The sequence below is a fragment of the Oryctolagus cuniculus genome, chromosome 21 (assembly GCF_964237555.1).
Source record: "Oryctolagus cuniculus chromosome 21, mOryCun1.1, whole genome shotgun sequence".
NCBI lineage: Eukaryota > Metazoa > Chordata > Mammalia > Lagomorpha > Leporidae > Oryctolagus > Oryctolagus cuniculus.
The window spans coordinates 23,422,059-23,445,004 of NC_091452.1; the positions used below are offsets into that span (position 1 = coordinate 23,422,059).

At 41.8% G+C, this 22,946-nt stretch overlaps 1 protein-coding gene across 6 annotated transcripts in view; it reads left to right on the forward strand.

Moving 5' to 3' along the window:
- The window catches only part of HORMAD2 (HORMA domain containing 2), an 85,642-nt gene that overhangs the window by 14,655 nt on the left and 48,041 nt on the right, over positions 1-22,946 (forward strand). For 2 of the 6 annotated variants that reach the window (XM_002721183.4, XM_070065812.1), the window contains exons 3-10: positions 167-308; positions 2,995-3,058; positions 4,564-4,600; positions 8,580-8,600; positions 11,286-11,312; positions 18,779-18,846; positions 21,247-21,398; positions 21,569-21,822. In XM_002721183.4, the coding sequence (XP_002721229.1) occupies positions 167-308; positions 2,995-3,058; positions 4,564-4,600; positions 8,580-8,600; positions 11,286-11,312; positions 18,779-18,846; positions 21,247-21,398; positions 21,569-21,822 (765 nt within the window). The remainder of the gene's footprint in view (positions 1-166; positions 309-2,994; positions 3,059-4,563; positions 4,601-8,579; positions 8,601-11,285; positions 11,313-18,778; positions 18,847-21,246; positions 21,399-21,568; positions 21,823-22,946) is intronic. The other 4 variants (XM_051826687.2, XM_051826688.2, XM_008274703.3 and 1 more) reach the window with 4 other exon arrangements.

Here is a 22,946-nt window from a genome sequence, read left to right on the forward strand (position 1 = left end):
CTTGTCAGTGAAGATGAAATTTTATGCAATATTCAAAGTCCTGTTTCCATTTGATGACCTGTAAATATATCAGATTTGAAGTCTTTCCCATGATATCTGTGGTGATGATAGGATGGACTGAATTTATTAAAGAATTTAATCTTTTTCACCCTTTTTTTTTCCCCAGGAAACTATTTTCCCATCCCAGGTCACTAATGAGAATGAATCATTGATAATGGTGAAGAAACTGTTTGCAGCCTGTGTCTCATGTATAACCTATCTAAGGGGCCTGTTTCCTGAGAGCTCTTATGGAGAGCGCCATTTGGATGGTAAAATTTAACTACATGATTGCTTTGTCTGTTGTAGCCCTTTTCTCTGCTTAGCAGGAGTAAATCTTTGATTTTTCAGAGTGTGGTAAATCCAGCTTATAGGTCTGTTCTTCAAGACCAGGTTGCTAATCCATTTTCCATTTTAATTTCACTATGGTTAGTGGTACTTACATGAACCATTGTCTCCTGGCTAGATACCAAATGACAAACTGAAGAAAAAAGAAATCTGTACGGACAAGCCTAGTAATTCCAAACTAGACCTGTAAAAGCAATAGCTACATCAAAATCTTGATGAATGCTAGAGGATTTGCACTGTTGTGTGCCTCAGTGAGATTTGTTCTTTGGCATTGAGGAAGTTCAAAGGAAACAGGTGAAAACTCTCATTTCTGTTAACATATATAAATACGAGAGGTCTTCGAAAAGTTCCTGGAAATGTGTATTATGAAAAGACTATTCATGTATTTCAATTTTTCCCCCTCAAAATAAACTTATCTTTTAATTCTAGACTTTTTGAAATGCTTTCCTCTGCTGTGGGGAAAATGCCGAGCCCGTCTGTTGACTAGCAGGGAGGTTTAGACAACCAATATTCTGTTTAGCTTCATTCCTCTCTCAATCGCCAGGTCTTCTACGTTGATTCCTTGTGTTGCTTGTGCCCTTACATTTGTCGTCTCACTGCGACATATTACAGGCTGCTTTGGCTCCTTTCCTTTTTATGTCTTAAAAAAAATGTGCTCAGGCCGGCGCCGCGGCTCACTAGGCTAATCCTCCGCCTAGCGGCGCCGGCACACCGGGTTCTAGTCCCGGTCGGGGCGCCGGATTCTGTCCCGGTTGCCCCTCTTCCAGGCCAGCCCTCTGCTGTGGCCAGGGAGTGCAGTGGAGGATGGCCCAGGTGCTTGGGCCCTGCACCCCATGGGAGACCAGGAAAAGCACCTGGCTCCTGGCTCCTGCCATCGGATCAGCGCGGTGCGCCGGCCGCAGCGCGCCGGCCGCGGCGGCCATAGGAAGACCTTTCTCTCTGTCTCTCTCTCTCACTGTCCACTCTGCCTGTCCAAAAAAAAAAAAAAAAAAAAAAAAAAAAAAAAAAAATGTGCTCAAGGCTCCTCAATTTTTAAAAATTGTATAACTTGTTTAAAAAAGATCAAATGTGAACCTTGTTGATTGTCACTGAAATATCATTTTGAAAATATGTATCATTTGGAAAATTAATAGAGCCATGGGTTTCCTTGTAAGATTCTATTTTTCAAAATCTAATTTTAAATTTCTCATATCTGTATTGAATGATATACCTTGGCCTCATTCCAATTTAATTTTAAGCAATATTTGATTCTCTATATGCGTACCAGTGAAATGCATATGTGCTATAAATATATAAGCATGACAACCTCATTTGTATTATATGACCTCTTTTAGTCTGTGAGCTATAAGTCTGTAATAGTGAATATGTTTATATGTAGTATACAGTTGCAGTTTCCCCTCTTGTTAGGAACATAGAATTGAAAAAGACAGCTGTTGGTTAATAAAGCATTTATTGTATACCAGTCACTACCCTAAGCATAGGGAATCATATAATTCCCGATAGCTTTATTTTTTGTGATAGTTACAGTGGAAGATATATGTCTCCCTCTCAATATTTATAGTTAAAGTAACATACATTAAAAATTACCAATTTTTAGGCCGGCGCCGTGACTCACTAGGCTAATCTTCCGCCTAGCGGCGCCGGCACACCGGGTTCTAGTCCTGGTCGGGGCGCCGGGTTCTGTCCCGGTTGCCCCTCTTCCAGGCCAGCCCTCTGCTGTGGCCAGGGAGTGCAGTGGAGGATGGCCCAGGTGCTTGGGCCCTGCACCCCATGGGAGACCAGGAGAAGCACCTGGCTCCTGGCTCCTGCCATCGGATCAGCGCGGTGCGCCGGCCGCAGCGCGCCGGCCGCGGCGGCCATTGGAGGGTGAACCAACGGCAAAAGGAAGACCTTTCTCTCTGTCTCTCTCTCTCACTGTCCACTCTGCCTGTCAAAAAATAAAAAAAATGCCAATTTTTCTGGTAATCTCTAAATGTTACGCCAACATGGAACAATTTTCATATCCTTTAATAGAGGTAGTAGTTATAAGTAACACAAACTGATTTTTTTAAATTAATTTATTTGTTTGAGAAGTAGAGTTAGAGGAAGAGACAGAGAGAATGGTCTTCCATCTGCTGGTTCACTCCCAAAATGCCTACAACAGCTGGAACTGAGCCAATATGAAGCCAGGAGCCAGGAACTTCTTCTGGGTCTCCATACAGGTGCAGGGGTCCAAGGACTTGGGCCATCTTCTACTGCTTTCTCAGGCCATAGCAGAGAGCTGGATCAGAAGAGGAGCAACCAGGAATTAGAACTGGTGCCCATATGGGATGCTGGCACTGCAGGCAGAAGATTAACCTACTGTGCCACAGCGCCGGCCCCAACACAAACTGATTTTTGCAACCAACTAAATCATGCTACATTGTAGGAGATTGTAATCAAAATTGAAACTAAGCTAATTATCAATGTAGGATTATCTTTAAAGTAGATATTTAAAGTGTTTTTATGAACTATAAAACTAAATCAGTTTTGTAAATTAAAAAGTTACAGGAAATACCCTACTTAGCATGGACAGTTTCAGCATAACAGTGGTTTAATAGATGAAAATAGATTGTATTTCTGTTTTTGTAGATTTCATTTTAAAAATCCTCCGAGAAGACAAAAGATGTCCTGGGTCACTGCATATTATCAGATGGTAAGCAATTGAAATTCCATCAAAGTTTAAACAAAGAAAATTTTATCTTAGTTGAAACTACCTATAAGACTTTGCTACGATCATTCCTTAAAAGTATTTCTTTCCTACCCTCTTTCTTTTTTCTTATGATTTCCTTGAAATTTTTAAATTATTGAATATTAAGATTGATTTAGTTTTTTTTTTTTTTTTGGAAAGATTTACTTATTTATTTGAAAGGCAGAGTTACAGAGAGGCAGAGGCAGACAGAATCTTCCATCTGCTAATTCACTCCCCAAATGGCTGCAACAGCCAGAGCTGGGCCGATCTGCAGCTAGGAGCCAGGAACTTCTTCGAGGTCTCCCACGCTGGTGCAGGGACCCAAGCACTTGGGTCATCTTCTACTACTTTCCCAGGCCATAGCTGAGAGGTGGATCACAAGTGGAGCAGCCAGGTCATGAACCACCATCTATATGGGATGCCAGCACTGTATGTGGCAACTTTACCTCCTACGCCACAGCATTGACCCCAAATTAGTTTTGGTTTTGAAAGAAAATGGACTGTGTAAAGAAGAAAATCAGTTAAAACTTATGTCAGTGTACTAAAAATTATAGGAGCCCCCCTCAAAAAAATAGGATATGGCTCCCTACCTCAAATTGCTTACCTATTATTTATTTATTTATTTATTTGACAAGCAGAGTGGACAGTGAGAGAGAGAGACAGAAAGAAAGGTCTTCCTTTGCCCTTGGTTCACCCTCCAATGGCCGCTGTGGCTGGTGCACCATGCTGATCTGAAGGCAGGAGCCAGGTGCTTCTCCTGGTCTCCCATGTAGGTGCAGGGCCCAAGCACTTGGGCCATCCTCCACTGCACTCCCTGGCCACAGCAGAGAGCTGGCCTGGAAGAGGGGCAACCGGGACAGAATCCGGCGCCCCGACCGGGACTAGAACCCGGTGTGCCGGCGCCGCAAGGTGGAGGATTAGCCTATTGAGCCGCGGCGCCGGCCGCTTACCTATTATTTATAAAGTTCTATTAACATATTAAAAGATCCTGGTAATTTTTTAAAATACTTATTTTGTTTATTTGAAAGACAGTTATAGAGAGAGTTATAGACAGAGAGGTCTTCTATCCACTGGTTCACTCCCCAAATGGCTGCAACCGCTAGAGCTGAGCTGATCTGAAGCCAGGAGCTTCTTCCTGGCCTCTCACAAGGGTTCAGGGCCTGAAGGACTTTGGCCATCCTCCACTGCTTTCCCAGGCGCATTAGCTGGGAGCTGGATCAGAAGGGGAGCAGCCAGGACTTGAACTGGCACTCATATGGGATGCTGCTGTTGCAGACCAGGGCTTTAACCTGCTGTGCGACAGCTGGCCCCCAGATGCTGGTAATTTTTAAAAGTGACTAAATGGGAGAGATAAAATGCTTATTAATTTAATGTACTTAAGGCAAAAAAGGTAAATGAATTCTGTACTTGAATTTTCTTTTGGTTTTATGTGTGGTCCAAGTTGACATCAAACATTTATTTCTTGACAGGATTCAAGGTTGTTTTGATGCTTTGGAAAAGAGATACGTAAGAATGTTTTAAAATTTACACCAAGATTAAAGACTCATCTTTTGTCCCTTAAAGAAAGTTTAGAATTTTATTTTGTTGTGTTTAACAGTGTGCTAGTACTTAACAGTTGCATTCATGAACCAGTCTCCTTTCATTTTATATCTTTATTGTTTCATTGATATCTCCTTTACATCAGTTTGAAATGAACCTTTTGTTTTTCTGCTTTATGTACTCACATCTTTCTGACCACAGAATGTCCTCTGCAGTCACTGGAAGAGATCCACAGGATGTGGGACAGAGGAGACGAGAATCTGGCCTTTAGCACATTGAATGTGTATGAAACAGTGGCAGTTCAGTTTGCAGATAGGAGAGGAAAAGATTGACTTGAATACTTAGTTTTTATTCCATCTTAGTTATTTTGGTAACTGTGTTTATGTTTTGGTTTGTGTTTATAAGCTGTTCCCTCAAAATAGATAGAATTGTACCTTGAATGTTTCAGAAATAGAGCTTCAGTTTCAAGCATATCTGTTCTTTCTTGCTGCCTTAGACAGCTGTGAAGAGTGTCGAAAATGGAGACCTGGTTCTAGGTGAAGAAATAGGATGTATATAAATGAAATTTCTACTCCCGTTTCCCCCTACCCCTACCTTGCCTGTCTGCTTTTTACTGCTTCATGGTTCCTATTCTTTTAAGAAGTTTTAGGTGAGTAAGCCTTGCATTGGAATATTCAGTGCATTCATACATTTCTGTTTCCACTGAAGATTCACTACTTAGGATTTATTCACACTTACCTGGGAGACTGAGGGATACACAGATAAAAGAGATGTGGGAAAGGGCCTCTAGACCTTAGCAGAAGGTTGGAGATACTCATATGCAGGCCTGATGATATGATACTGGCCCAGCTGTATCTGTTAAAATATTCAAACAAGTAATCAAAAACAAAACCAATAACTGCTTTTCTGAGTTTCCATGTGTGTGTCCCCAGTATCCTCCCCTTAACCTTTAACCCCTAACCTCTCCTTCACCTGAAGAATTGTTAAAACACAGATTTCCAAGCCCCACTTCAAAATTTATGATGTGAGAATTTGTATTTCAGATAAATTCTGGGTGATTTTCTGACCATTGGTCTGAGGACCTTACTTAAAGAACCACATTTGGATCGAAAATGTTTAGAATGCCTGACACATAATAAAAACTGTAAATGTTGACTGTGCTTTCATTTATTTATACACTGGCTGTTTAATTTGTGCCACACATCGTGCCTAGGCACTAGATGAGGTAAAAATGAAAGTAAGAAGTGATTTTTCTTCCCAGGGAATAGTTGCAGTCTAATATAGTCAGTTCTGAAATAACTGCAGTATTACATGTGCTAAAATATCAGTGTAATGTACAAAGAATATTAACTTGCATGATTAATTTATTTTGCTGGATAAATATAAAACAAAAATTCAATTAACTTTTTGGGCATATCAAAAAACAGAACCTTATCGATGACTTAGGCTTCAAAGTAAATAGTATTTTTATTGTTTTCAGTTAGTATCTTATGACTTTTCTCGGTTGATCTCATTGCTAATAGGAAAAATGCTTTAAAATTAATTTCAGTAACTTCAAGTTTTAATATAGAGTGATCATAAAAATGTTTTTCTGGCGCTGGCGCTGTGGCTCACTTGGTTAATCCTCTGCCTGCGGCGCCGGCATCCTATATGGGTGCCAGGTTCTGGTTCCACAACTCTCTGCTGTGGCCCGGGAGGTGCTTCCTCCTGGTTTCCCATGCGGGTGCAGGGCCCAAGCACTTGGCCATCCTCCACTGTCTTCCTGGGCCACAGCAGAGAGCTGGATTGGAAGAGGAGCAACCGGGACTACTACCCGGCGCCCCAACTAGGACTAGAACCTGGGGTGCCGGCGCTGCAGGCGGAGGATTAGCCAAGTGAGCCACGGCGCTGGCCTAGGGTCCTTCTCATTATCTGCAAGACACCCTGTCTCCCTTCCACGGTCATGCTCATTCCCATGTTCAAGCTACATGAGGATTCTAGAACCATGCTACTTTTACTTTTATATATATTTTTCCTTTTGCCTGGAAGGTTCTCTCCCCTACCACATTCACTTATCCTGGCTAAATCCAAGTTATCTTTCAGGTCTCAGCTTACATATTTACTTCTCCATGAAAGCTTTTTCTGACACTCCCCCTTTCCCAGCCTAGATTGTCCTGTGCTTAGTGTGTTCTTGTTAGCACCCCATAGTGCTTCTTCATGACCACTAACACAATTGTGATGTAGAGATGTAGATATTGCTGCTGTGTTTTTGCTTACTGTTCAGCTAGTCTGCATGTCCACTTATATCAAGGGCCATGTCTGTTGTGTGTGTGTGTGTGTGTGTGTGTGTTAAAGTCAGAAAGGGGAGAGAGAGGTCTTCCACTGCTAATTCAGTACTCAGATGGCCACAATAGCTGGGGCTAGGTCAGGTTGAAGCCAGGAGACAGGAGTTTCTCCTACATGGCTGTAGGGACTCAAGCACTGGGGCATGTTCCATTGCTTTTCTCAGTCCATTAGCAGGGAGCTGGATCGGATGTGGTGTAGCCAGGACATGAACCGTGCCAATGCGGGATGCTGGTGTCGAAGGTGACAGCTTTATCTCCTCCACCACAACACCAACCTGGCCATGTCTATTTCTGAATAAATGAATGAACTGTTAGCTAAATAACTTACTATCTTAAAATCAGTTATATGCAGTAACCAAAATAACCACATGATGGCACTGAGGTTTTAGTCCTTCGATAGGAAATCAGTCCAGAATTTTCTGATTTATCTTCTAGTTTAAAAAAAAAATTATCATAGCCTTGAATAGATATCTGTATATTCTATTACTCTTTCAAAAAGAGAGAACCTTTTCACAGTACTTTTTATATGGAGGACAAGACTTTTATAGACATTAGACTTTCAGATTTTTACTATAGTAGATTAATTTCCAGAGTTGCTTCTTGGGGCTGGCGCTGTGGTGCAGTAGGCTAAGCCTCCGCCTGTGGCATTGGCATCCCATATGGCTATCAGTTCGAGTTCTGGCTGCTCCTGTTCCTATCCAGCTCTCTGCTTATGGCCTGGAAAAAACAGAAGATGGCCCAAGTGCTTGGGACTTGGCACACACATGGGAGACCCAGAAGAAGCTCCTGGCTCCTGGCTTTGGATCGTTGCAGCTCCAGCTGTTGCGGCCAATTGGAGAATGAACCAGCAGATGGAAGACCTCTCTCTCTGCCTCTCCTTCTCTGTGTGTAACTCTGACTTTCAAATAAATAAATAAATAAATCTTTAAAAAAAAAAAAGGAATTGCTTCTTTCAGATACTTGTGGCATATTTAATTTCTAGTAGCAATGAATTATTTTGTGAGTTTTTTGCTTTCTAAAATAAAAATATAATTTTTAAAAATATTTATTTATGTATTTGAAAGTCAGATTTATACAGAGAGAGAAGGAGAGACAGAGAAAGAGGTTTTCCATCTGCTGGTTCACTCCCCAATTGGCTGCAACAGCTGGAGTTGCGCTGATCTAAAGCCAGGAGCCAGGAGCTTCTTCCAGGTCTCCCACACTGATACAGGGGTTCAAGAACTTGGGCCATTTTCTGCCGCTTTCCCAAGCCATAGCAGAGTGCTGGATCAGAAGTGGAGCAGCCAGGTCTCAAACCGGTGCCCATATGGGATACCAACACTGCAGGTGGCAGCTTTACCTGCTTCGCAACAATGCTTGCCCCGTAAAAATATAATTTTTGAAAGTAGGGGTTGTTGTCTTCTTTTCTTGTATCCCTCTCCCTTCCAATAGAGCCCTATATTTGTAATAGGCATGCATTTGCATGAATAATAGTTAGTAATAAGTTTTCTGACCTTCTAAATAATATTATTTTCTACCCAAATCTTTGGAGCCTCTGTGAAATTATATTTTAACTAGCCTCTATTGAACATAATAATTATAGGTACAAGTATATAATAACAATAGTTTTTTTTCTCTTGTAGCTACAGATGGCAATACTTACGGTAAGTACACATTGAAGACCAAAGCTTTCTCTACTTTATTGTCTTTTGACAAATGAAACATTAAGACATTTTTATCTCCTTTCTCCCTGGCTCTCTTTAATCTGTCTTATGACATTTTATAATTTGAAAAAATAGTAACTATCAAGAACTTTTATAATAGATTACAAACAGTTTATATATCTTTGGCATGCAAAAGGACCTCAAAAGTTCATGGAAGTGTATATTATGAAACTATGCATAATTTCAGAAATATTTTATACCAAGACAAGTTTCTCTTAATTCTATATTCCACAAACTTTTTTTAAACAAGATTTATTTGAAAGGCAGAGTTACAGAGAGGCAGAGAGAGAGAGAGAGGTTTTTTTTGTTTTTGTTTTTGTTTTTTGACAGGCAGAGTGGACAGTGAGAGAGAGAGACAGAGAGAAAGGTCTTCCTTTACCGTTGGTTCACCCTCCAATGGCCACCGTGGCTGGCGCACCACGCTGATCCGAAGGCAGGAGCCAGGTGCTTCCTCCTGGTCTCCCATGTGGGTGCAGGGCTCAAGGACCTGGGCCATCCTCCACTGCACTCCCTGGCCAGATCAGAGAACTGGACAGGAAGAGGAGCAACCGGGACAGAATCCGGCACCCCGACCGGGACTAGAACGGAGGATTAGCCTAGTGAACCGCGGCACTGGGAGAGAGGTCTTTCATCTTCTGGTTCACTCCCCAAATGGCTGCAATGGCCAGAGTGGGGCCAATCCGAAGCCAGGAGCCAGGAGCTTCTTCTGGGTCTCCACACAGGTGCAGGGCCCCAAGGACCTGGTCCATCTTTTGCTGCTTTCCCAGGACATAGCAGAGAGCTGGATGGAAGTGGAGTAGCCAGGACTCGAGCTGGTGACCATATTGGATGCTAGCACTGCAGGCAGCAGCTTTACCTGCTGTGCATAACACCATCCCCTCCACGAACTTTTTGAAGAATCCTTGTATTACAGTACATGGAAAAACGTAGGATATTCTATCTCCTTCATCTGTTGGTTCCTAGAATTTCATTTTGATGTTACTTTACAGATACAAAGGTTTCTGAAGCTTGAAGACATTGTTAAAGTTTTGTATGCCTGAGTATGACATGGTAGACATAGTTAAAAATAGAGCATACCATTGAGACTCTTAGATATATGATTTGTTTATTTATTTATTTATTTATTTATTTTTTTTATTATTTTTTTTTTTGACAGGCAGAGTGGACAGTGAGAGAGAGAGACAGAGAGAGAAAGGTCTTCCTTTGCCGTTGGTTCACCCTCCAATGGCCGCCGCTGCAGCCGGCGCACCGCGCTGATCCGATGGCAGGAGCCAGGATCCAGGTGCTTTTTCCTGGTCTCCCATGGGGTGCAGGGCCCAAGCACCTGGGCCATCCTCCACTGCACTCCCTGGCCATAGCAGAGAGCTGGCCTGGAAGAGGGGCAACCGGGACAGAATCCGGCGCCCCAACCGGGACTAGAACCCGGTGTGCCGGCGCCGCAAGGTGGAGGATTAGCCTATTGAGCCACGGCGCCGGCCCTGTTTATTTATTTTTTGACAGAGTTAGACAGTAAGAGAGAGAGACAGAGAGAGAATTATAGACAATGCGAGAGAGAGAGAGAAAAAGGTCTTCCTTCTGTTGGTTCACTCCCCTAATGGCCACCACAGCTGGCATTGTGCCGAACCGAAGCCAGGAGCCGGGTGCTTCTTCCCGGTCTCCCATGTGGGTACAGGGGCCCAAGCACCTGGGCCATCCTCCACTGCCCTCCTGGGCCACAGCAGAGAGCTGGATTGGAAGAGGAGCAACTGGGACTAGTACCTGATGCCCCAACCAGGACTAGAACCTGGGGTGCCGGCACCACAGGCGGAGGATTAGCCTAATGAGCCACAGCACTGGCCTAGATATATGATTTATTAAAAAATTTAAATCCTTTATGGAACTACAGATCCTTATGCTAAATAAGCCAAACCCAGAAAGAAATATATGACATTTTCTCTTATTTGTGGAAGTTGCTATATATGGTATAAAAATCGAGTGGATGTTGTATCATTGGGTGTTTAGTTATAGATACTGCTTCCCTGAATCACGCCATGTAAGTGACGACGCACTCTTTTGACTGCATCATGATCATCATTGTGAATCCCTCTGTGATACCAATATCTCTGTTTCCAACAAAAAATTTAAACCATAGAAAATTACTTAGAATTGATTTATAACTCAGTCACAGGAATTATAAATACCTTATATAGAATGTCCTTATATTTATTGTTCATAGAATATTCTTCTTAAAAATTTATTTGAAAGGCAAAGAGACAGACAGTGCTGGCTCACTTCCCAAATACCCACAGTAGTGAATGCTAGGCAAGGCCTGAAGCTGTGAGTGAGGAACCCAGTGCACTGATAGGAGGCTACACTTGGGAGCTGGAGCTGGGAGTTGAACTCAGGGACTCCAATATGGGGCATGCATCTCTCAACCGGTCTCTTAACTGCTAAGCCAAATGCCTGTCCCCACAGAATCCTGAAGATTCCTCCATGCTTGTGAAATATGAGCTTATCTCCAATTTAAATATATGTCAATACTCAACCGATGGAGCATAAATTCAGTTCTTTATATAGAAAATGTATTCCATGAAAAGTAATCAGTAAGTTTCAGAAATTAAATGCTGTCTGTTTTCTGCTAAACAGCTTTACACAAATCCCAGGGAACCTGAGGTAAGAAAATACACACATAGTTGAATTGTGTATGTATATTATATTTAAATACGTTTAACTGTGGTGAGGCTATAGCTAATGTACTAGACTACCACAAATAGAATTAACTCATCATGAATTCTTTGAGAATTTTGCTATAAATGTCATCAATTCTTTGTCATCAGATTTTCAATATTTATCTAGAAGTATTAGAAGAAAAAAAAGGTACTGATTAGAACTGAACTTATTCCCTAACATGTTTATATGAAGAGATCCTTTATGTATAAATATATAGAAAACACATTTTATTTATTTTAATTGATTTTGAATTGTTTCTGTTTGTTGTCTTCCAGAAACTAAATAAGATATGTCTTAATTTTTTTTCCCCTTAAAGATTTATTTGAAAGGCTGAGTTAGAGAGAGGAGAGACAGAGAGAGAGCTCTCTCATCTGCTGGTTCAATCCCCAGATAGCTACAATGGCCTGGGTTGGACCAGGCCTGGGCCAGGAACCAGGAGCTTCTTCCAGGTCTCCCATGTGGATGCAGGGGCCCAAGCACTTGGGCCATCTTCTACTGCTTTCCCAGGTCATGAGCAGGGAGCTGGATTTGAAGTAGAGCAACTGGGACTGCAACCACGCAGCAGGCTGTGGCTTTAACCTGCTGTGCCACACATCGGCCTGAGATGTGACCTAATTCTAAACACTTTTTAAAAGATGTATGTATTTATTTATTTGAAAGGCAGAGACAGAGGCAAAAAGAAAGAGAGGGAGGTATTTTCCATCTGTTGGTTCACTATCCAAGTGGGCCACAACTGCAGGGACTGGGCTAGGCTGAAATCAGGATCTTGGAACTCCACCTGCATGTCCCACATGGGTGCAGGGGCCCAAGTACTTGGGCCATTGTCTGCTGCTTTCCTAGGTGTATCAGCAGAGAGCTGAATTGGAAACCGAACAGTTGGGACTAGAATCTGGTATCACAAATGGTAGCTTAACCTGCTGTGCCACAATGCTGGCCCCTTAAACATTTTTTTTGCCAGTTCTTTGCTCTTTGACGTTTTTGTAGATTTTTAGAGCTTTATTTCCTTGCTTCTCTTTGGATTTCTTTCCTCTGCTTAGGGAATCCTATGATTCCTCAAGACCAGCTGTTGTTCAATTCTTTAACAAAAGCCTCTCTGGCTACTCTGCCTGCACAGACTTCTTCCTTCTCTAAATTTGTTTTCTAGTGGAACCCCATAGTTTAACATTCTCAGTTGGTTCATGCAAAATAAATGCTTTATCTCTCCAACCAGACTGTGAATTCTAAAGGACAAAAGTCTTGTCATGTTTTCTGTGTCCTAGAGTGAATATCAGTCCTGGACACAGGACAGTTACTTGTGCCACTTTGTGTGGCTTCTGTGGCTATGCACAGGAATGGAGAGGGAAGCCTCTATTCTTCCTGTTTTCTTTGCCTTCCAGTTTTCTTCCTTTTTCAGTTTTTCTTTTTCAAGTCTGTGGATTTAACCTACCTGGTGCAAGGTTAAATTGCGGTTTTAGCCCTTAATATCCTTTCTTTGTATGATTACAAATACCCACTTAAGCAAGGGAGAGAAAACTATTGCGTTTAGATGGGTAACAATTCCTTAGTGCCTGAACTCTTATCTGCCTCTTTTTATTTTGTCTCTTGATTAGTTTCAAAGTGCTTTTTTTTTCTCCCTATAGGTTTTTGGGGAATTTTTCCAACTATAACTTCTTGACAAATTGTTAATAAATTAGTCATTTTCTTAGTGCAGTGTTTCATGTTTTCTTGCACCTGCAAGAACCAGTGGTTTTTAGGATAGTGAAATGCAGAGAAAATTGGACTTAACTACAGAAAAATCTTAGAATGGAAAGAACACTGTTAACTAATTTTGATACAGGTGTATGTAATAATTAAGTTGGGAAATGATACCGTGTATAACTCCTGAGCTATCATTTATGACCAAGAACAGATTTTTCCCTGTAAGTAGTTCCTTTAACTCTGTGATCATGGCGCACATTTGATTACTAAAAATTTGATGGCATGTTTGATTATATTAAAAGACTCAAAATAATAGCAAACAATAATTATAGTATAACTACTACTATGGTATAGCAATGTTCAGAGATCCTTAAAGCATGAAAGTTATAGTGTTTTATGGTTCCTGCTTAGATCAAGTCACGGGTACAACTGTTTACCTCCCTGATCTCATTCTCTTGTGTACTCACAAAACAACATTCTCACATAAACATAGTCCTTGGCATTTATCTGACATTGTGCCAAACACTTGAGTCATATCCCTAGAAGTATATCCTTCCCTAAACAAAGTTGCAAAACAATAACAATGTTAATATTTACCTGAAGCAAAAATACACTTTACATATGGCTTAAAATTTGCAGCCCTCTTGTGAAGAGCATGTCATGGCACAAAAGTTGAGAACCCCTGCCTTAAATCAGACAAGTTCATTCTCTAGCACAGAAGGCCAGCAGTTTTAGGCATTGCACCACGTGTGCAGCTTCGGCACTTAGAATTTTGTTCTGGTTGCTCCGTTTCTTGAAAAAGACGAACTGACAAAATAGTTCTTTTTCAAAGTAGAACTTCTCAAGTAGTGAAGAGCAATAATGCAGCTTTCCTACAGGTACACACTGAGTAATGTGCAGCGGCCATTAAGAAGATGTGGAAGCTGGCCAGCGCTGTGGCGCAGGAAGTTAAGCCTCTGCCTACGGCGCTGGCATCACAAATGGGTGCCAGTTCAAGTCCCAGCTGCTCTACTTCTGATCCCGCTCCCTGCTGATAGCCTGGGAAAGCAGTAGAGGATGGCCCAAGTCCTTGGGCTCCTGCACCCTGCCCCTGGCTGCTAGCAGGTCTCCCACATGGTGCAGGGACCCAAGGACATGGATCATCTGCTCCTGCTTTCCCAGACACATTGGCAGAGAGCTGGATCAGAAGCGGAGCAGCCGGGACTCAAACTGGTGCCCACATGGATGCCGGCACTACTGGCGGCGGCTTTACTCACTACGCCACAGTACTGGCTCCTTTTAGAGGCTTTTTTTTTTTTTTTTTTTGACAGGCAGAGTGGACAGTGAGAGAGAGAGACACAGAGAAAGGTCTTTTCCGTTGGTTCACCCCTCAATGGCCGCTGGGGCCGGCACACTGTGCTGATTCGAAGCCAGGAGCCAGATGCTTCTCCTGGTCTCCCATGTGGGTGCAGGGCCCAAGGACTTGGGCCATCCTCCACTGCCTTCCCCAGCCACAGCAGAGAGGTGGACTGGAAGAGGAGCAACTGGGACAGAATCTGGCACCCTGGCCGGGACTAGAACCCGGGGTGCCGGTGCCACAGGCAGAGGATTAGCCTAGTGAGCCGCGGCTCCAGCCCCACTTTTAGAGGCTTTAAAAAAAAATCCCTGTAGGGTGAAATCCTGATTAAGGTGAATTCTATCCTGGCTGAGTATTATATCAATTGGATTTCTTTATTGTGCTTAGCGCTGTACAAGGTATAAAAACACAGAGTGAATGGAATAGACAAGGTCCTTGCTTTCTAGAAGCATATATTCTTATTGGGATAGACAATAAATAAACAAAAATTGGCAAAAAAATGTTTCAGATAGTCATAATTTGTGAAGGAAATAAAAAGACAGTATGCTAGAGACTGGGATAGGAATGGAGAAGGAGGAATTGGATGGCTGTATTACATTGGGCAGTTCACAGAAGCCTCCCAGTGGGGCCACTATTTGAACTAAGACCCAATAACCGGAAGGAGTCATGCTGTGCAGGGCTGTGAAAAGCAGTGGTAGGTGATAGGTAGAATGACACAGTAGTTAACGCTATAGGCACTGCAGGGGAATCCTGGCTCTACCACTTTCTCACTTCCTCAATAATAATAATACCTACTTCAGAATGTTGGGTACAGAGGAGTGATGTAAAGCATTAGGCGTGCTCAAATATTACCATCAACTGGAAACAGCATGTCCCAGCGTATAGCTGCAGAAGAGCCCTAAGGCAGTAAGGAACTTTGCGTGTTGTGGACAGAGAAGGTGCCATGAGTCTGGCACTTAGTGAGTGGGAGGGAAAGTGGCAGGAGCTAGGTAAGAGAGGTAGATAGGAGTCAGATACATAGGGCTTTGGGGCCAAGATAACTTTTAGATTTTATTTTAAGGGCTGTGTAAAGTCATTTGGGGTAGAGGAAGGATTTAAGCAAAGGTTTAAGCAAAAGAGTGACATGGTCTAATTTGCGTTTTCAAAACATTTTTTAACTGTATCATAGAAAATGACTATCAGATGGATTTGCAGTTTGCCAGTGGATTGGAGAAAGAAGGGAAGGCTGCCTATTTAGCTGTAGCGTTGTCTGTGTGAATAAATTCACTGTGATGAACAGAAACCACTGGTGAGCAGCTTAAAGGCTCATCTTTGTTGGGTAACACAGTAGTCTGAAGCAGGAGAACATCCTATGAGGCCTAAGGAAGGGACCGTGCCTGCTGTAATATACCTTCAGATTGAAGTTGTTAAGGATTACCATCTTCTATAAAACAATTACAGACTTAACTTTTATTAGTTGCTTCAGGGAGCAGCTAATAAAATGTAAGTACAATTTCCAACTACTACAGGATATGCTCTTGATACAACTTAAAACATAAAAAAAAAAAAAAAAAAAAAAAAAAAAAAAAAACCAGTTAGCATTGACTGAGAAACATAGGCAGACAGGAAGAATAAGCATTGTTTGCTTGACAGGGCGATGATGCCCAGAATTGGGCAAGAGAGTGAGCCTGTGACTATTAAGGACCAGTAGACCCCTCTCACCTCACCCATCTCTCCTACTGTATTCACAAAACAACCTTCTGAACTTTTATTTCTCAAATAGGCTTCTTGCTATAAAAATACTTTTTTAAAAAGATTTATTTATTTACTTAAAAGAGTTACTCAGAACAGGAGAGGCAGAGAGAGAGAGAGAGGTCTTCCATCTGCTGGTTCATTCCCCAGATGGCCACAATGGCCAAAGCTGGGCCAATCTGAAGCCAGGAGCCAGGAGCTTCTTCTGGGTCTCCCACTTGGGTGCAGGGGCCCAAGGACTTGGGCCATCTTCTACTGCTTTTCCAGGCCACAGCAGAGAGCGGGATCAGAAGTGGAGCAGCTGGGACTCGAAGTGGTACCCATAGGGGATGCCGGCACTGCAGGCGGCGGCTTTACCCGTTATGCCACAGCGCTGGCCCCAAAAATACTTATCTTTTTGAGTTAACTCTAATACAAATTACTCCCCTTAGCATTTAAGTTGAATGAGACCATTTTCCCAGGACCTGATCACTTGTGATAGAGATGTAAGTTAAGGTTTAAGATTAGCAGAGGAATGGGCATTTGGTGCAGCAGTTAAAGTGCTCTTTTGGGACACCTGCGTCATCTGTTGGGGTGCCTGGCTTTGAGCCCTAGTCCCACTTCTGGGTCCAGATTGCTGTTATTGCACACACTGGGAGGCAGCAGATGATGGCTCGAGTACTTACATCCCTCTCGCCCATGTGTGAGAATCAAGTTGAATTTCTGGCTTCAAGCTCCAGCCTGGCCTAGCCCTGGCTGTTGCAGGCATTTGGGGGAGTGAAATGGAATATACAAGATCTCTCTCATTCTCTCTCTCCCTCTTACTCTGTCTGCCTTTCAAATGAAGATAAATCAATAAATAAAATGTACTAATTCTTATCTTTAAAAAAAAAATTAGCAGAGTTGGGAGACCAAATCTTTGAGTAAAGTAACAGGAACACACATTGTTAAGGATCCAAGGACTGAAGCAGATGAATAAGAAGCATTTTGTGTGTGTGTTTTCTGACTCATACCCTTGACCCATCTTCAGCACCTTCTCCTGCGCCGTGGACAAACTGAGAACATATCTAGGCCAAACGTTTCCTTCAGCCACTAAATGATGGTATTATTTTAAATGGAGGAAATCTTTCATGAGGAAATTTGTTTCTCTTCCTTTCTAGCTTTCTTAATAGTGAGGAGAGCAGATAGCAGTTGTTTCTAGTTTTTAGTGCAGAATTGAAAACATATGACTTAATGTCATAAATCCTGCTTCCTTTTCTAATTTTCCTGTTTCTATTCTCATCTTCTGCGAATCAGTGCACAGTATCATTTTTTTTTCTCATGGATCCCACTTCTTTCTCTCTTAAATTTTTGTTTCTTTGAGAAACAAAGAAGTGAGAGTGAATTCCTGTCTGCTGATTTACTCCCCCAAATGCCTGCAACAGCCAGAGCCAGTGCCAGGAATTGGGAATCAGTCCAGGTCTCCCATATGAGTTACAGGGACCCAGTTCCTTGAGGTAGCATCCCAAATGGATGCCGGTTCCAGTTCTGGCTGCACCACTTCCCATCTAGCACTTTCCTATGGCCTGGGAAAGCAGTAGAGGATGGCCCAAGTCCTTGGGCCCCTGCACCCTGCTCCTGGCTCCTAGCAGGTCTCCCACGTGGTGCAGGGGCCCAAGGACATAGGTCATCTGCTCCTAATACCCAGGCACATTAGCAGGGAAGCAGGAACCAGAGCCAGGGATTGAAGTCAGGTACTCTGATGTGGGGTGAGGCATCTTAACCTATAGCTTAATCCCTACACCAAATGCCCATGTCCCTCTCTGTGCTTTTAAACTAGCTATGGTGATCTTAAAAATATATATATAACTCAGTCCCCTACTTAAAACCCTTCAGATAGCCTTGATGTAGAAAATCCAAATCCCTTACCAAATCCCTTGTTTGCCTTACCATGGCAAGACAAGGCCCTACAACCCCCTCTATAATCTCATCTACATTCTCCCCTTGCTCTCTCATCTCCAGACACTTGATCTCCTCTGTGATCCTGAAAGAAGCATCCCTTCCCACTTTAGACCCTTTGTGTTTCTGTTCCCTTTGCCTGGGGTACCCTACCCCAAAGTTTGCACATGACTGGTCCCGCTTGAGGCTCAATTCAAGCATTATCTCTTTGGAGAGGCCTCTCTGGGCCCATCCATGTCAGAAAAGCACTTCTCCCCTTCATGTGCTCTCTGTTGCAACATCTGCTTCTTAATGTTCACAGAACCACCTGAAATTATTTTATTTGCTTACTTATTAACTGTTTCCTGGCCAAACTATATATTCCAGAAAACAATCTTTTCTGTCTCATCTATCATGGTGATTTCAGGGCCTGGTACAAAGTAGACATTCAGTGAAATATTTGTAACATGAACAAGTGGGTTTGCAGCTGTTTCCATTGTCATTTAGCTACTTGACTGTGAGCCTTAGTTTTTATATCTTTAAGATGGTACTGTAATATTTGCCATCTCATGCATTTTTAGCAAGGAGGAGAAAAATAAAGTTATCTTTGTATCTGGAAATATTATTTGTGAATAATGCAATGATGTCAAGCAAGTATATAGGAAATAGAGTAGGTATACAACAAAAATGCTTCTTATTTATTATCAGATAAGATTCTAGATTTCTTTTTGAAATTAATTTGTTTCTCTGTGTCCTTTGGTTTTTCTAGAAGGTGATTGAGATATACCAGTTCAAATTCAAATACACGAAAAAAGGAGTTACTATGGATTTTGACAGGTAAAATCTAATTGTTTAATGAACATGAGAAATATACAGGATTGAAGTAAACATAAAATTCTGAAGCCAGAGAAAAGGCCATAAACATCTTTGGTAATTTCCCTCAAAACTATACAAAAAAAACTACTGTTACAAAAAGAGGCTATGACTGTTTAGATTACCGAAATTCATGGATTAAACTTGTGAGAATAGAAGCAGTGGTAGGTAGTACAGTAGTAGAAATTGTAACCCAATGTTAATTGTAGCCATTAATCCAGAATTTCTTGATTGATATGCCTAGATACTAATTGATCCTCTCTACCCGAAATATAATTAGGATAGGCCTAGGGTAGATAAAACCCTGGACTGTTTGCCTGCATTTACAAATGTTCTCATCTGATTCTCCCACAGTTTCATATACTTATCAATTTCTATTGTGTCCCTATATGGAAAAGACTGGAAACCACTGTGTTTTTCACTAAAATTCTAGGTTTTAGTTATCCTAATGGATTAAATACCAAAAGCAAGGACATTTGCTTAAGTAGGTTCCCTGTTACAGATACAGCTATTTTGTTGAGGAGCAGAATTTATTCTACTTCCAGTAGCTTTTGCATTCAGATTAGTCAGGAGGCATACAGAGCTGGGTATTGTTGATGAGATGGAATAGAAGTGGAAAGTACGGATGATAGTGAAAAGCCCTGGGTAGAGGAGGGCTCTAGGTAAGGGAGATGGAATGACTCTGGAGAGAAATGTGGCTTACTTCTCATTCTTTCCTACTATTAGTTGGTTTGTCATTAACCCTGAGTTTGAACATTGCCCTCCAAGATTCACTTCCTTAATTATCTTCTCATTTGTAAAACTTACAGATAGCACTGGTATGTGAGGAGAAATCAATTACAGAAATAAGAATTAAAATATTAACTATCATGAGCTAACATTTTTATAGTGCTTTACGGATTATACAGCTCTTTCCATGCATATTTGTTACATAAATCAGTTAACATTTTACTTTTCAAAACTCAACTAAAATTACTACTGGCAGCCAGATTATTTTTTGTTTTGAAGGCACATGTCCCAGGAGGTAAGCCATAAAACAGAAATACCCAAATCTTTGATACAGAGGAAGCAGGAAGGTAATGCCTATTACTGATTTCCTAGGAACCAGAGGCCTTTGACTAAGTGAGGATCCTGAGTGTGTGTACCGATGTATCCTAGAGTCCCAGAAGCTACAAGGCTCTAGACTCTCTCTGTTTACCTGTGTTCAAATTGGTTAAATCATGGTAGACAAAACCTTAAGTGGTTTAAGATTGTAAAAGGAGGTACTTAACTCACTCACTTTATGAATTCATATTTCCTCCCATGATATGTTAGATAAAAACCCAAAAGCGCAATTACTTGGGATTTTTCAGTATTGAACACTCACTCTGTGGAAAGCACTATGCAAACATATGGCAGTCATAGTGTTTCCTGGAAACTGCTCAAATGTGAAACTGGGCAAGAAAACTTTGGAGATTAATTAAAAAAAAGTCATTTGGTACAGTTTGCTCATTTATTCATTAATTCCATAAAATATTTATTGAGTAGCTGTACACCAAAGTCAATACTGTGGATATGAAATAGAAATCTACTCACAGGCTCAAGGGGGACAGACAGTTATCCTGATGGGGTAAAGTATGGGGATTATCAGGGAAGACTTCCTGGAAGAAGTGGCACTTGAACTAGGTATTAAAGGATGATTTGGGAGAGTCATAAAGAGAAGAATAAAAGCACAAAATAAGCAAGGTGGAGAGCATATGCAGATAGACATGGGTAAGAGGTGACTGGGTAGTAGCTGCAGATGAGGGTGGACTGATGATCTGGCCGGTTAGGAAAGGTATTGGACACATATCACTCTTCTGTTTGACTGGAAAGTGATGAATGTAATAGAGGAATTTTAAGCAAGACGGTGACATGAGCAGATTTTCCTGTTAGGAATATGATTTGGCAGAGGTATGTAGAATGTTCTGCAGTGTGAACAAGAACAGTTAGGTAGCCACAGTGATAATGCGTGCAAGGGTGAGGAGAGAATGCTTTTGAGGTAGTCGATAAGCCCAGAGTTGGCGACTGATTCTGTACTTGGAAAGCTGTGGGAGTGTCCGTGAGATTATCTCACCAAGAGCTAACTGACTGGAGTGTGTCTGAATGGCTTGACGGAGGTCATTCACTGGTTAGCAGCAGAGCCCCTACTGAAAGCCAGGTCGCCGAATGCCAAGTCTGTTGTTCTCACTGTTAAGATGTGATTATTTGTAAATATAGTTCCAAAAATACGCTGCTGTTTAGTGTCTATTTAGTTGATCTTATGGCCATTTTATTCTTTTTTGGAATAGATTGTCAATAGATTGTATGTGATTGAAAAGTGTATTTTTTTTCCTGTGGTTATAGCAGTAATTCAAGCTTTGAAAGTAAGACAAAGAATGAAAATGCGAAGAAAGTCAGCATTCTCCTGCTCCGTAAGTTGTACATGCTGATGCAGGACCTGGGGCCCCTTCCTAACAACGTGATACTTTCTATGAGACTCCACTACTATAACGCAGGTGGGTGAGCTCTCTAGCCAGCTCCTTCCTAAGTGCTGAACTGACTTTTTCTATATCAACAGAGCATTTGTATAAGCAACTAGACAATGTCTGTTGCTATACATGAAGGATTAATCCGACTAATTTTATTGAAAATCCTTTTCATGGTTTTTCCCCTTTTTATTTTGCAGTGACCCCACATGATTACCAACCCCCGGGTTTTAAAGAAGGAGTGAACTCACACTATTTGCTGTTTGAGGGGGAACCTGCCAGCGTTCAGGTGGGGTTGGCCTCCACCGGCTTTCACAGTATGAAAGTAAAAGTGACAACTGAAGCCACCAGAGTGTCTGCGTTGGATAACAATCTCTTCTACAAGAACAACACGACTGAGATTGTCCATCAGGGTCTGGACTGCGATGAGGAAGAAGAGGCATGCAGCAGTCAAGTAAGGGGAGGCTTTAAATTCAATTGAATTAAATGCAATTGACATTTTTCGCTTCCTACAAGAGTCATGTCACAGTAACAGTGTGCATGGGAGCGTGTCAGGTACACAAACTGAAATAAAACTAGCCCCTGTGTCAAGGAGTTTTTAGTCCATACAGTACAGTCTACAAGAAGGGAATGTGTGTTGCTAGATGAAATTGTGCATGACTAGGAGAAAAAAGGGATCTTCCAACATATTTATATTAAAGGTTCCTATAAATTTAGAAAAATTGTGCTTTTCTACCTTACATTTATTAGTAGCATTTTTAGGACTGAAAAATCATTCTAAAACATTCTGCGTGTTTGTTCATACTTCCTGGAAACTTAAACCAGCCCTTGATTGCTAGAGTAACTGTGTGGAAGGATCAGGAGAAGAAGTTTGTGGATTATCTCAAGTCACGGTCAAACAAAATGATAGTCAGCCCTTGACTCTGTAGAGAGAGAAGCCCTGGGGCTAGATCCTGGGGAAGCCAAAGGAGTGGGTAAGATCGAAGCCGGGGCCAGATGTGCAGGACTCCGACTACCTTGCCTTCCTATTCCAGATGGACTTGGAGACGTGGTAGGCGCCTATTGTGCTCTAGGTAAAATCTGCACCATCTACTGGCCATGGTCTTGATAGTAGTGTTTTCTGTGTGCCAACATTGTATTAGAAATGTTCTGAGACAAAAGCTTTCTGACTCTTTAGTGAGGAGTGATGCTGTAAAATCTTTTCAGGAATATTTTTAGACTAGATGGGGCAGTGCTGTGGCATAAGCCTCCGCCTGCAATGTCAGCATCCCATATGGGCCCCGTTAAAGTCCTGGTTGCTTCAGTGGACACTCCTAGGCTAGTTAGCAGGGAGCTGAATTGGAAGTGGAACAGCTGGGACTCAAACCAGCGTCCATTGCTTCTTTAAAGTTAATTAAATTTCTCAAAAAAAAGTGAAAGTAACTTTGAGATGCAGTGACTTTGAACAGCCCTTGTCTCGATTGTTGAGGAACAGTTTTGTGGGGTTTTGTGTGTGTGTGTGTGTGTGTGCAAATTATTGAACTCTTTACTTAATATAGAGTTGGTCTTCTGTGTATGAAGTTAATTGAAAATGGATCT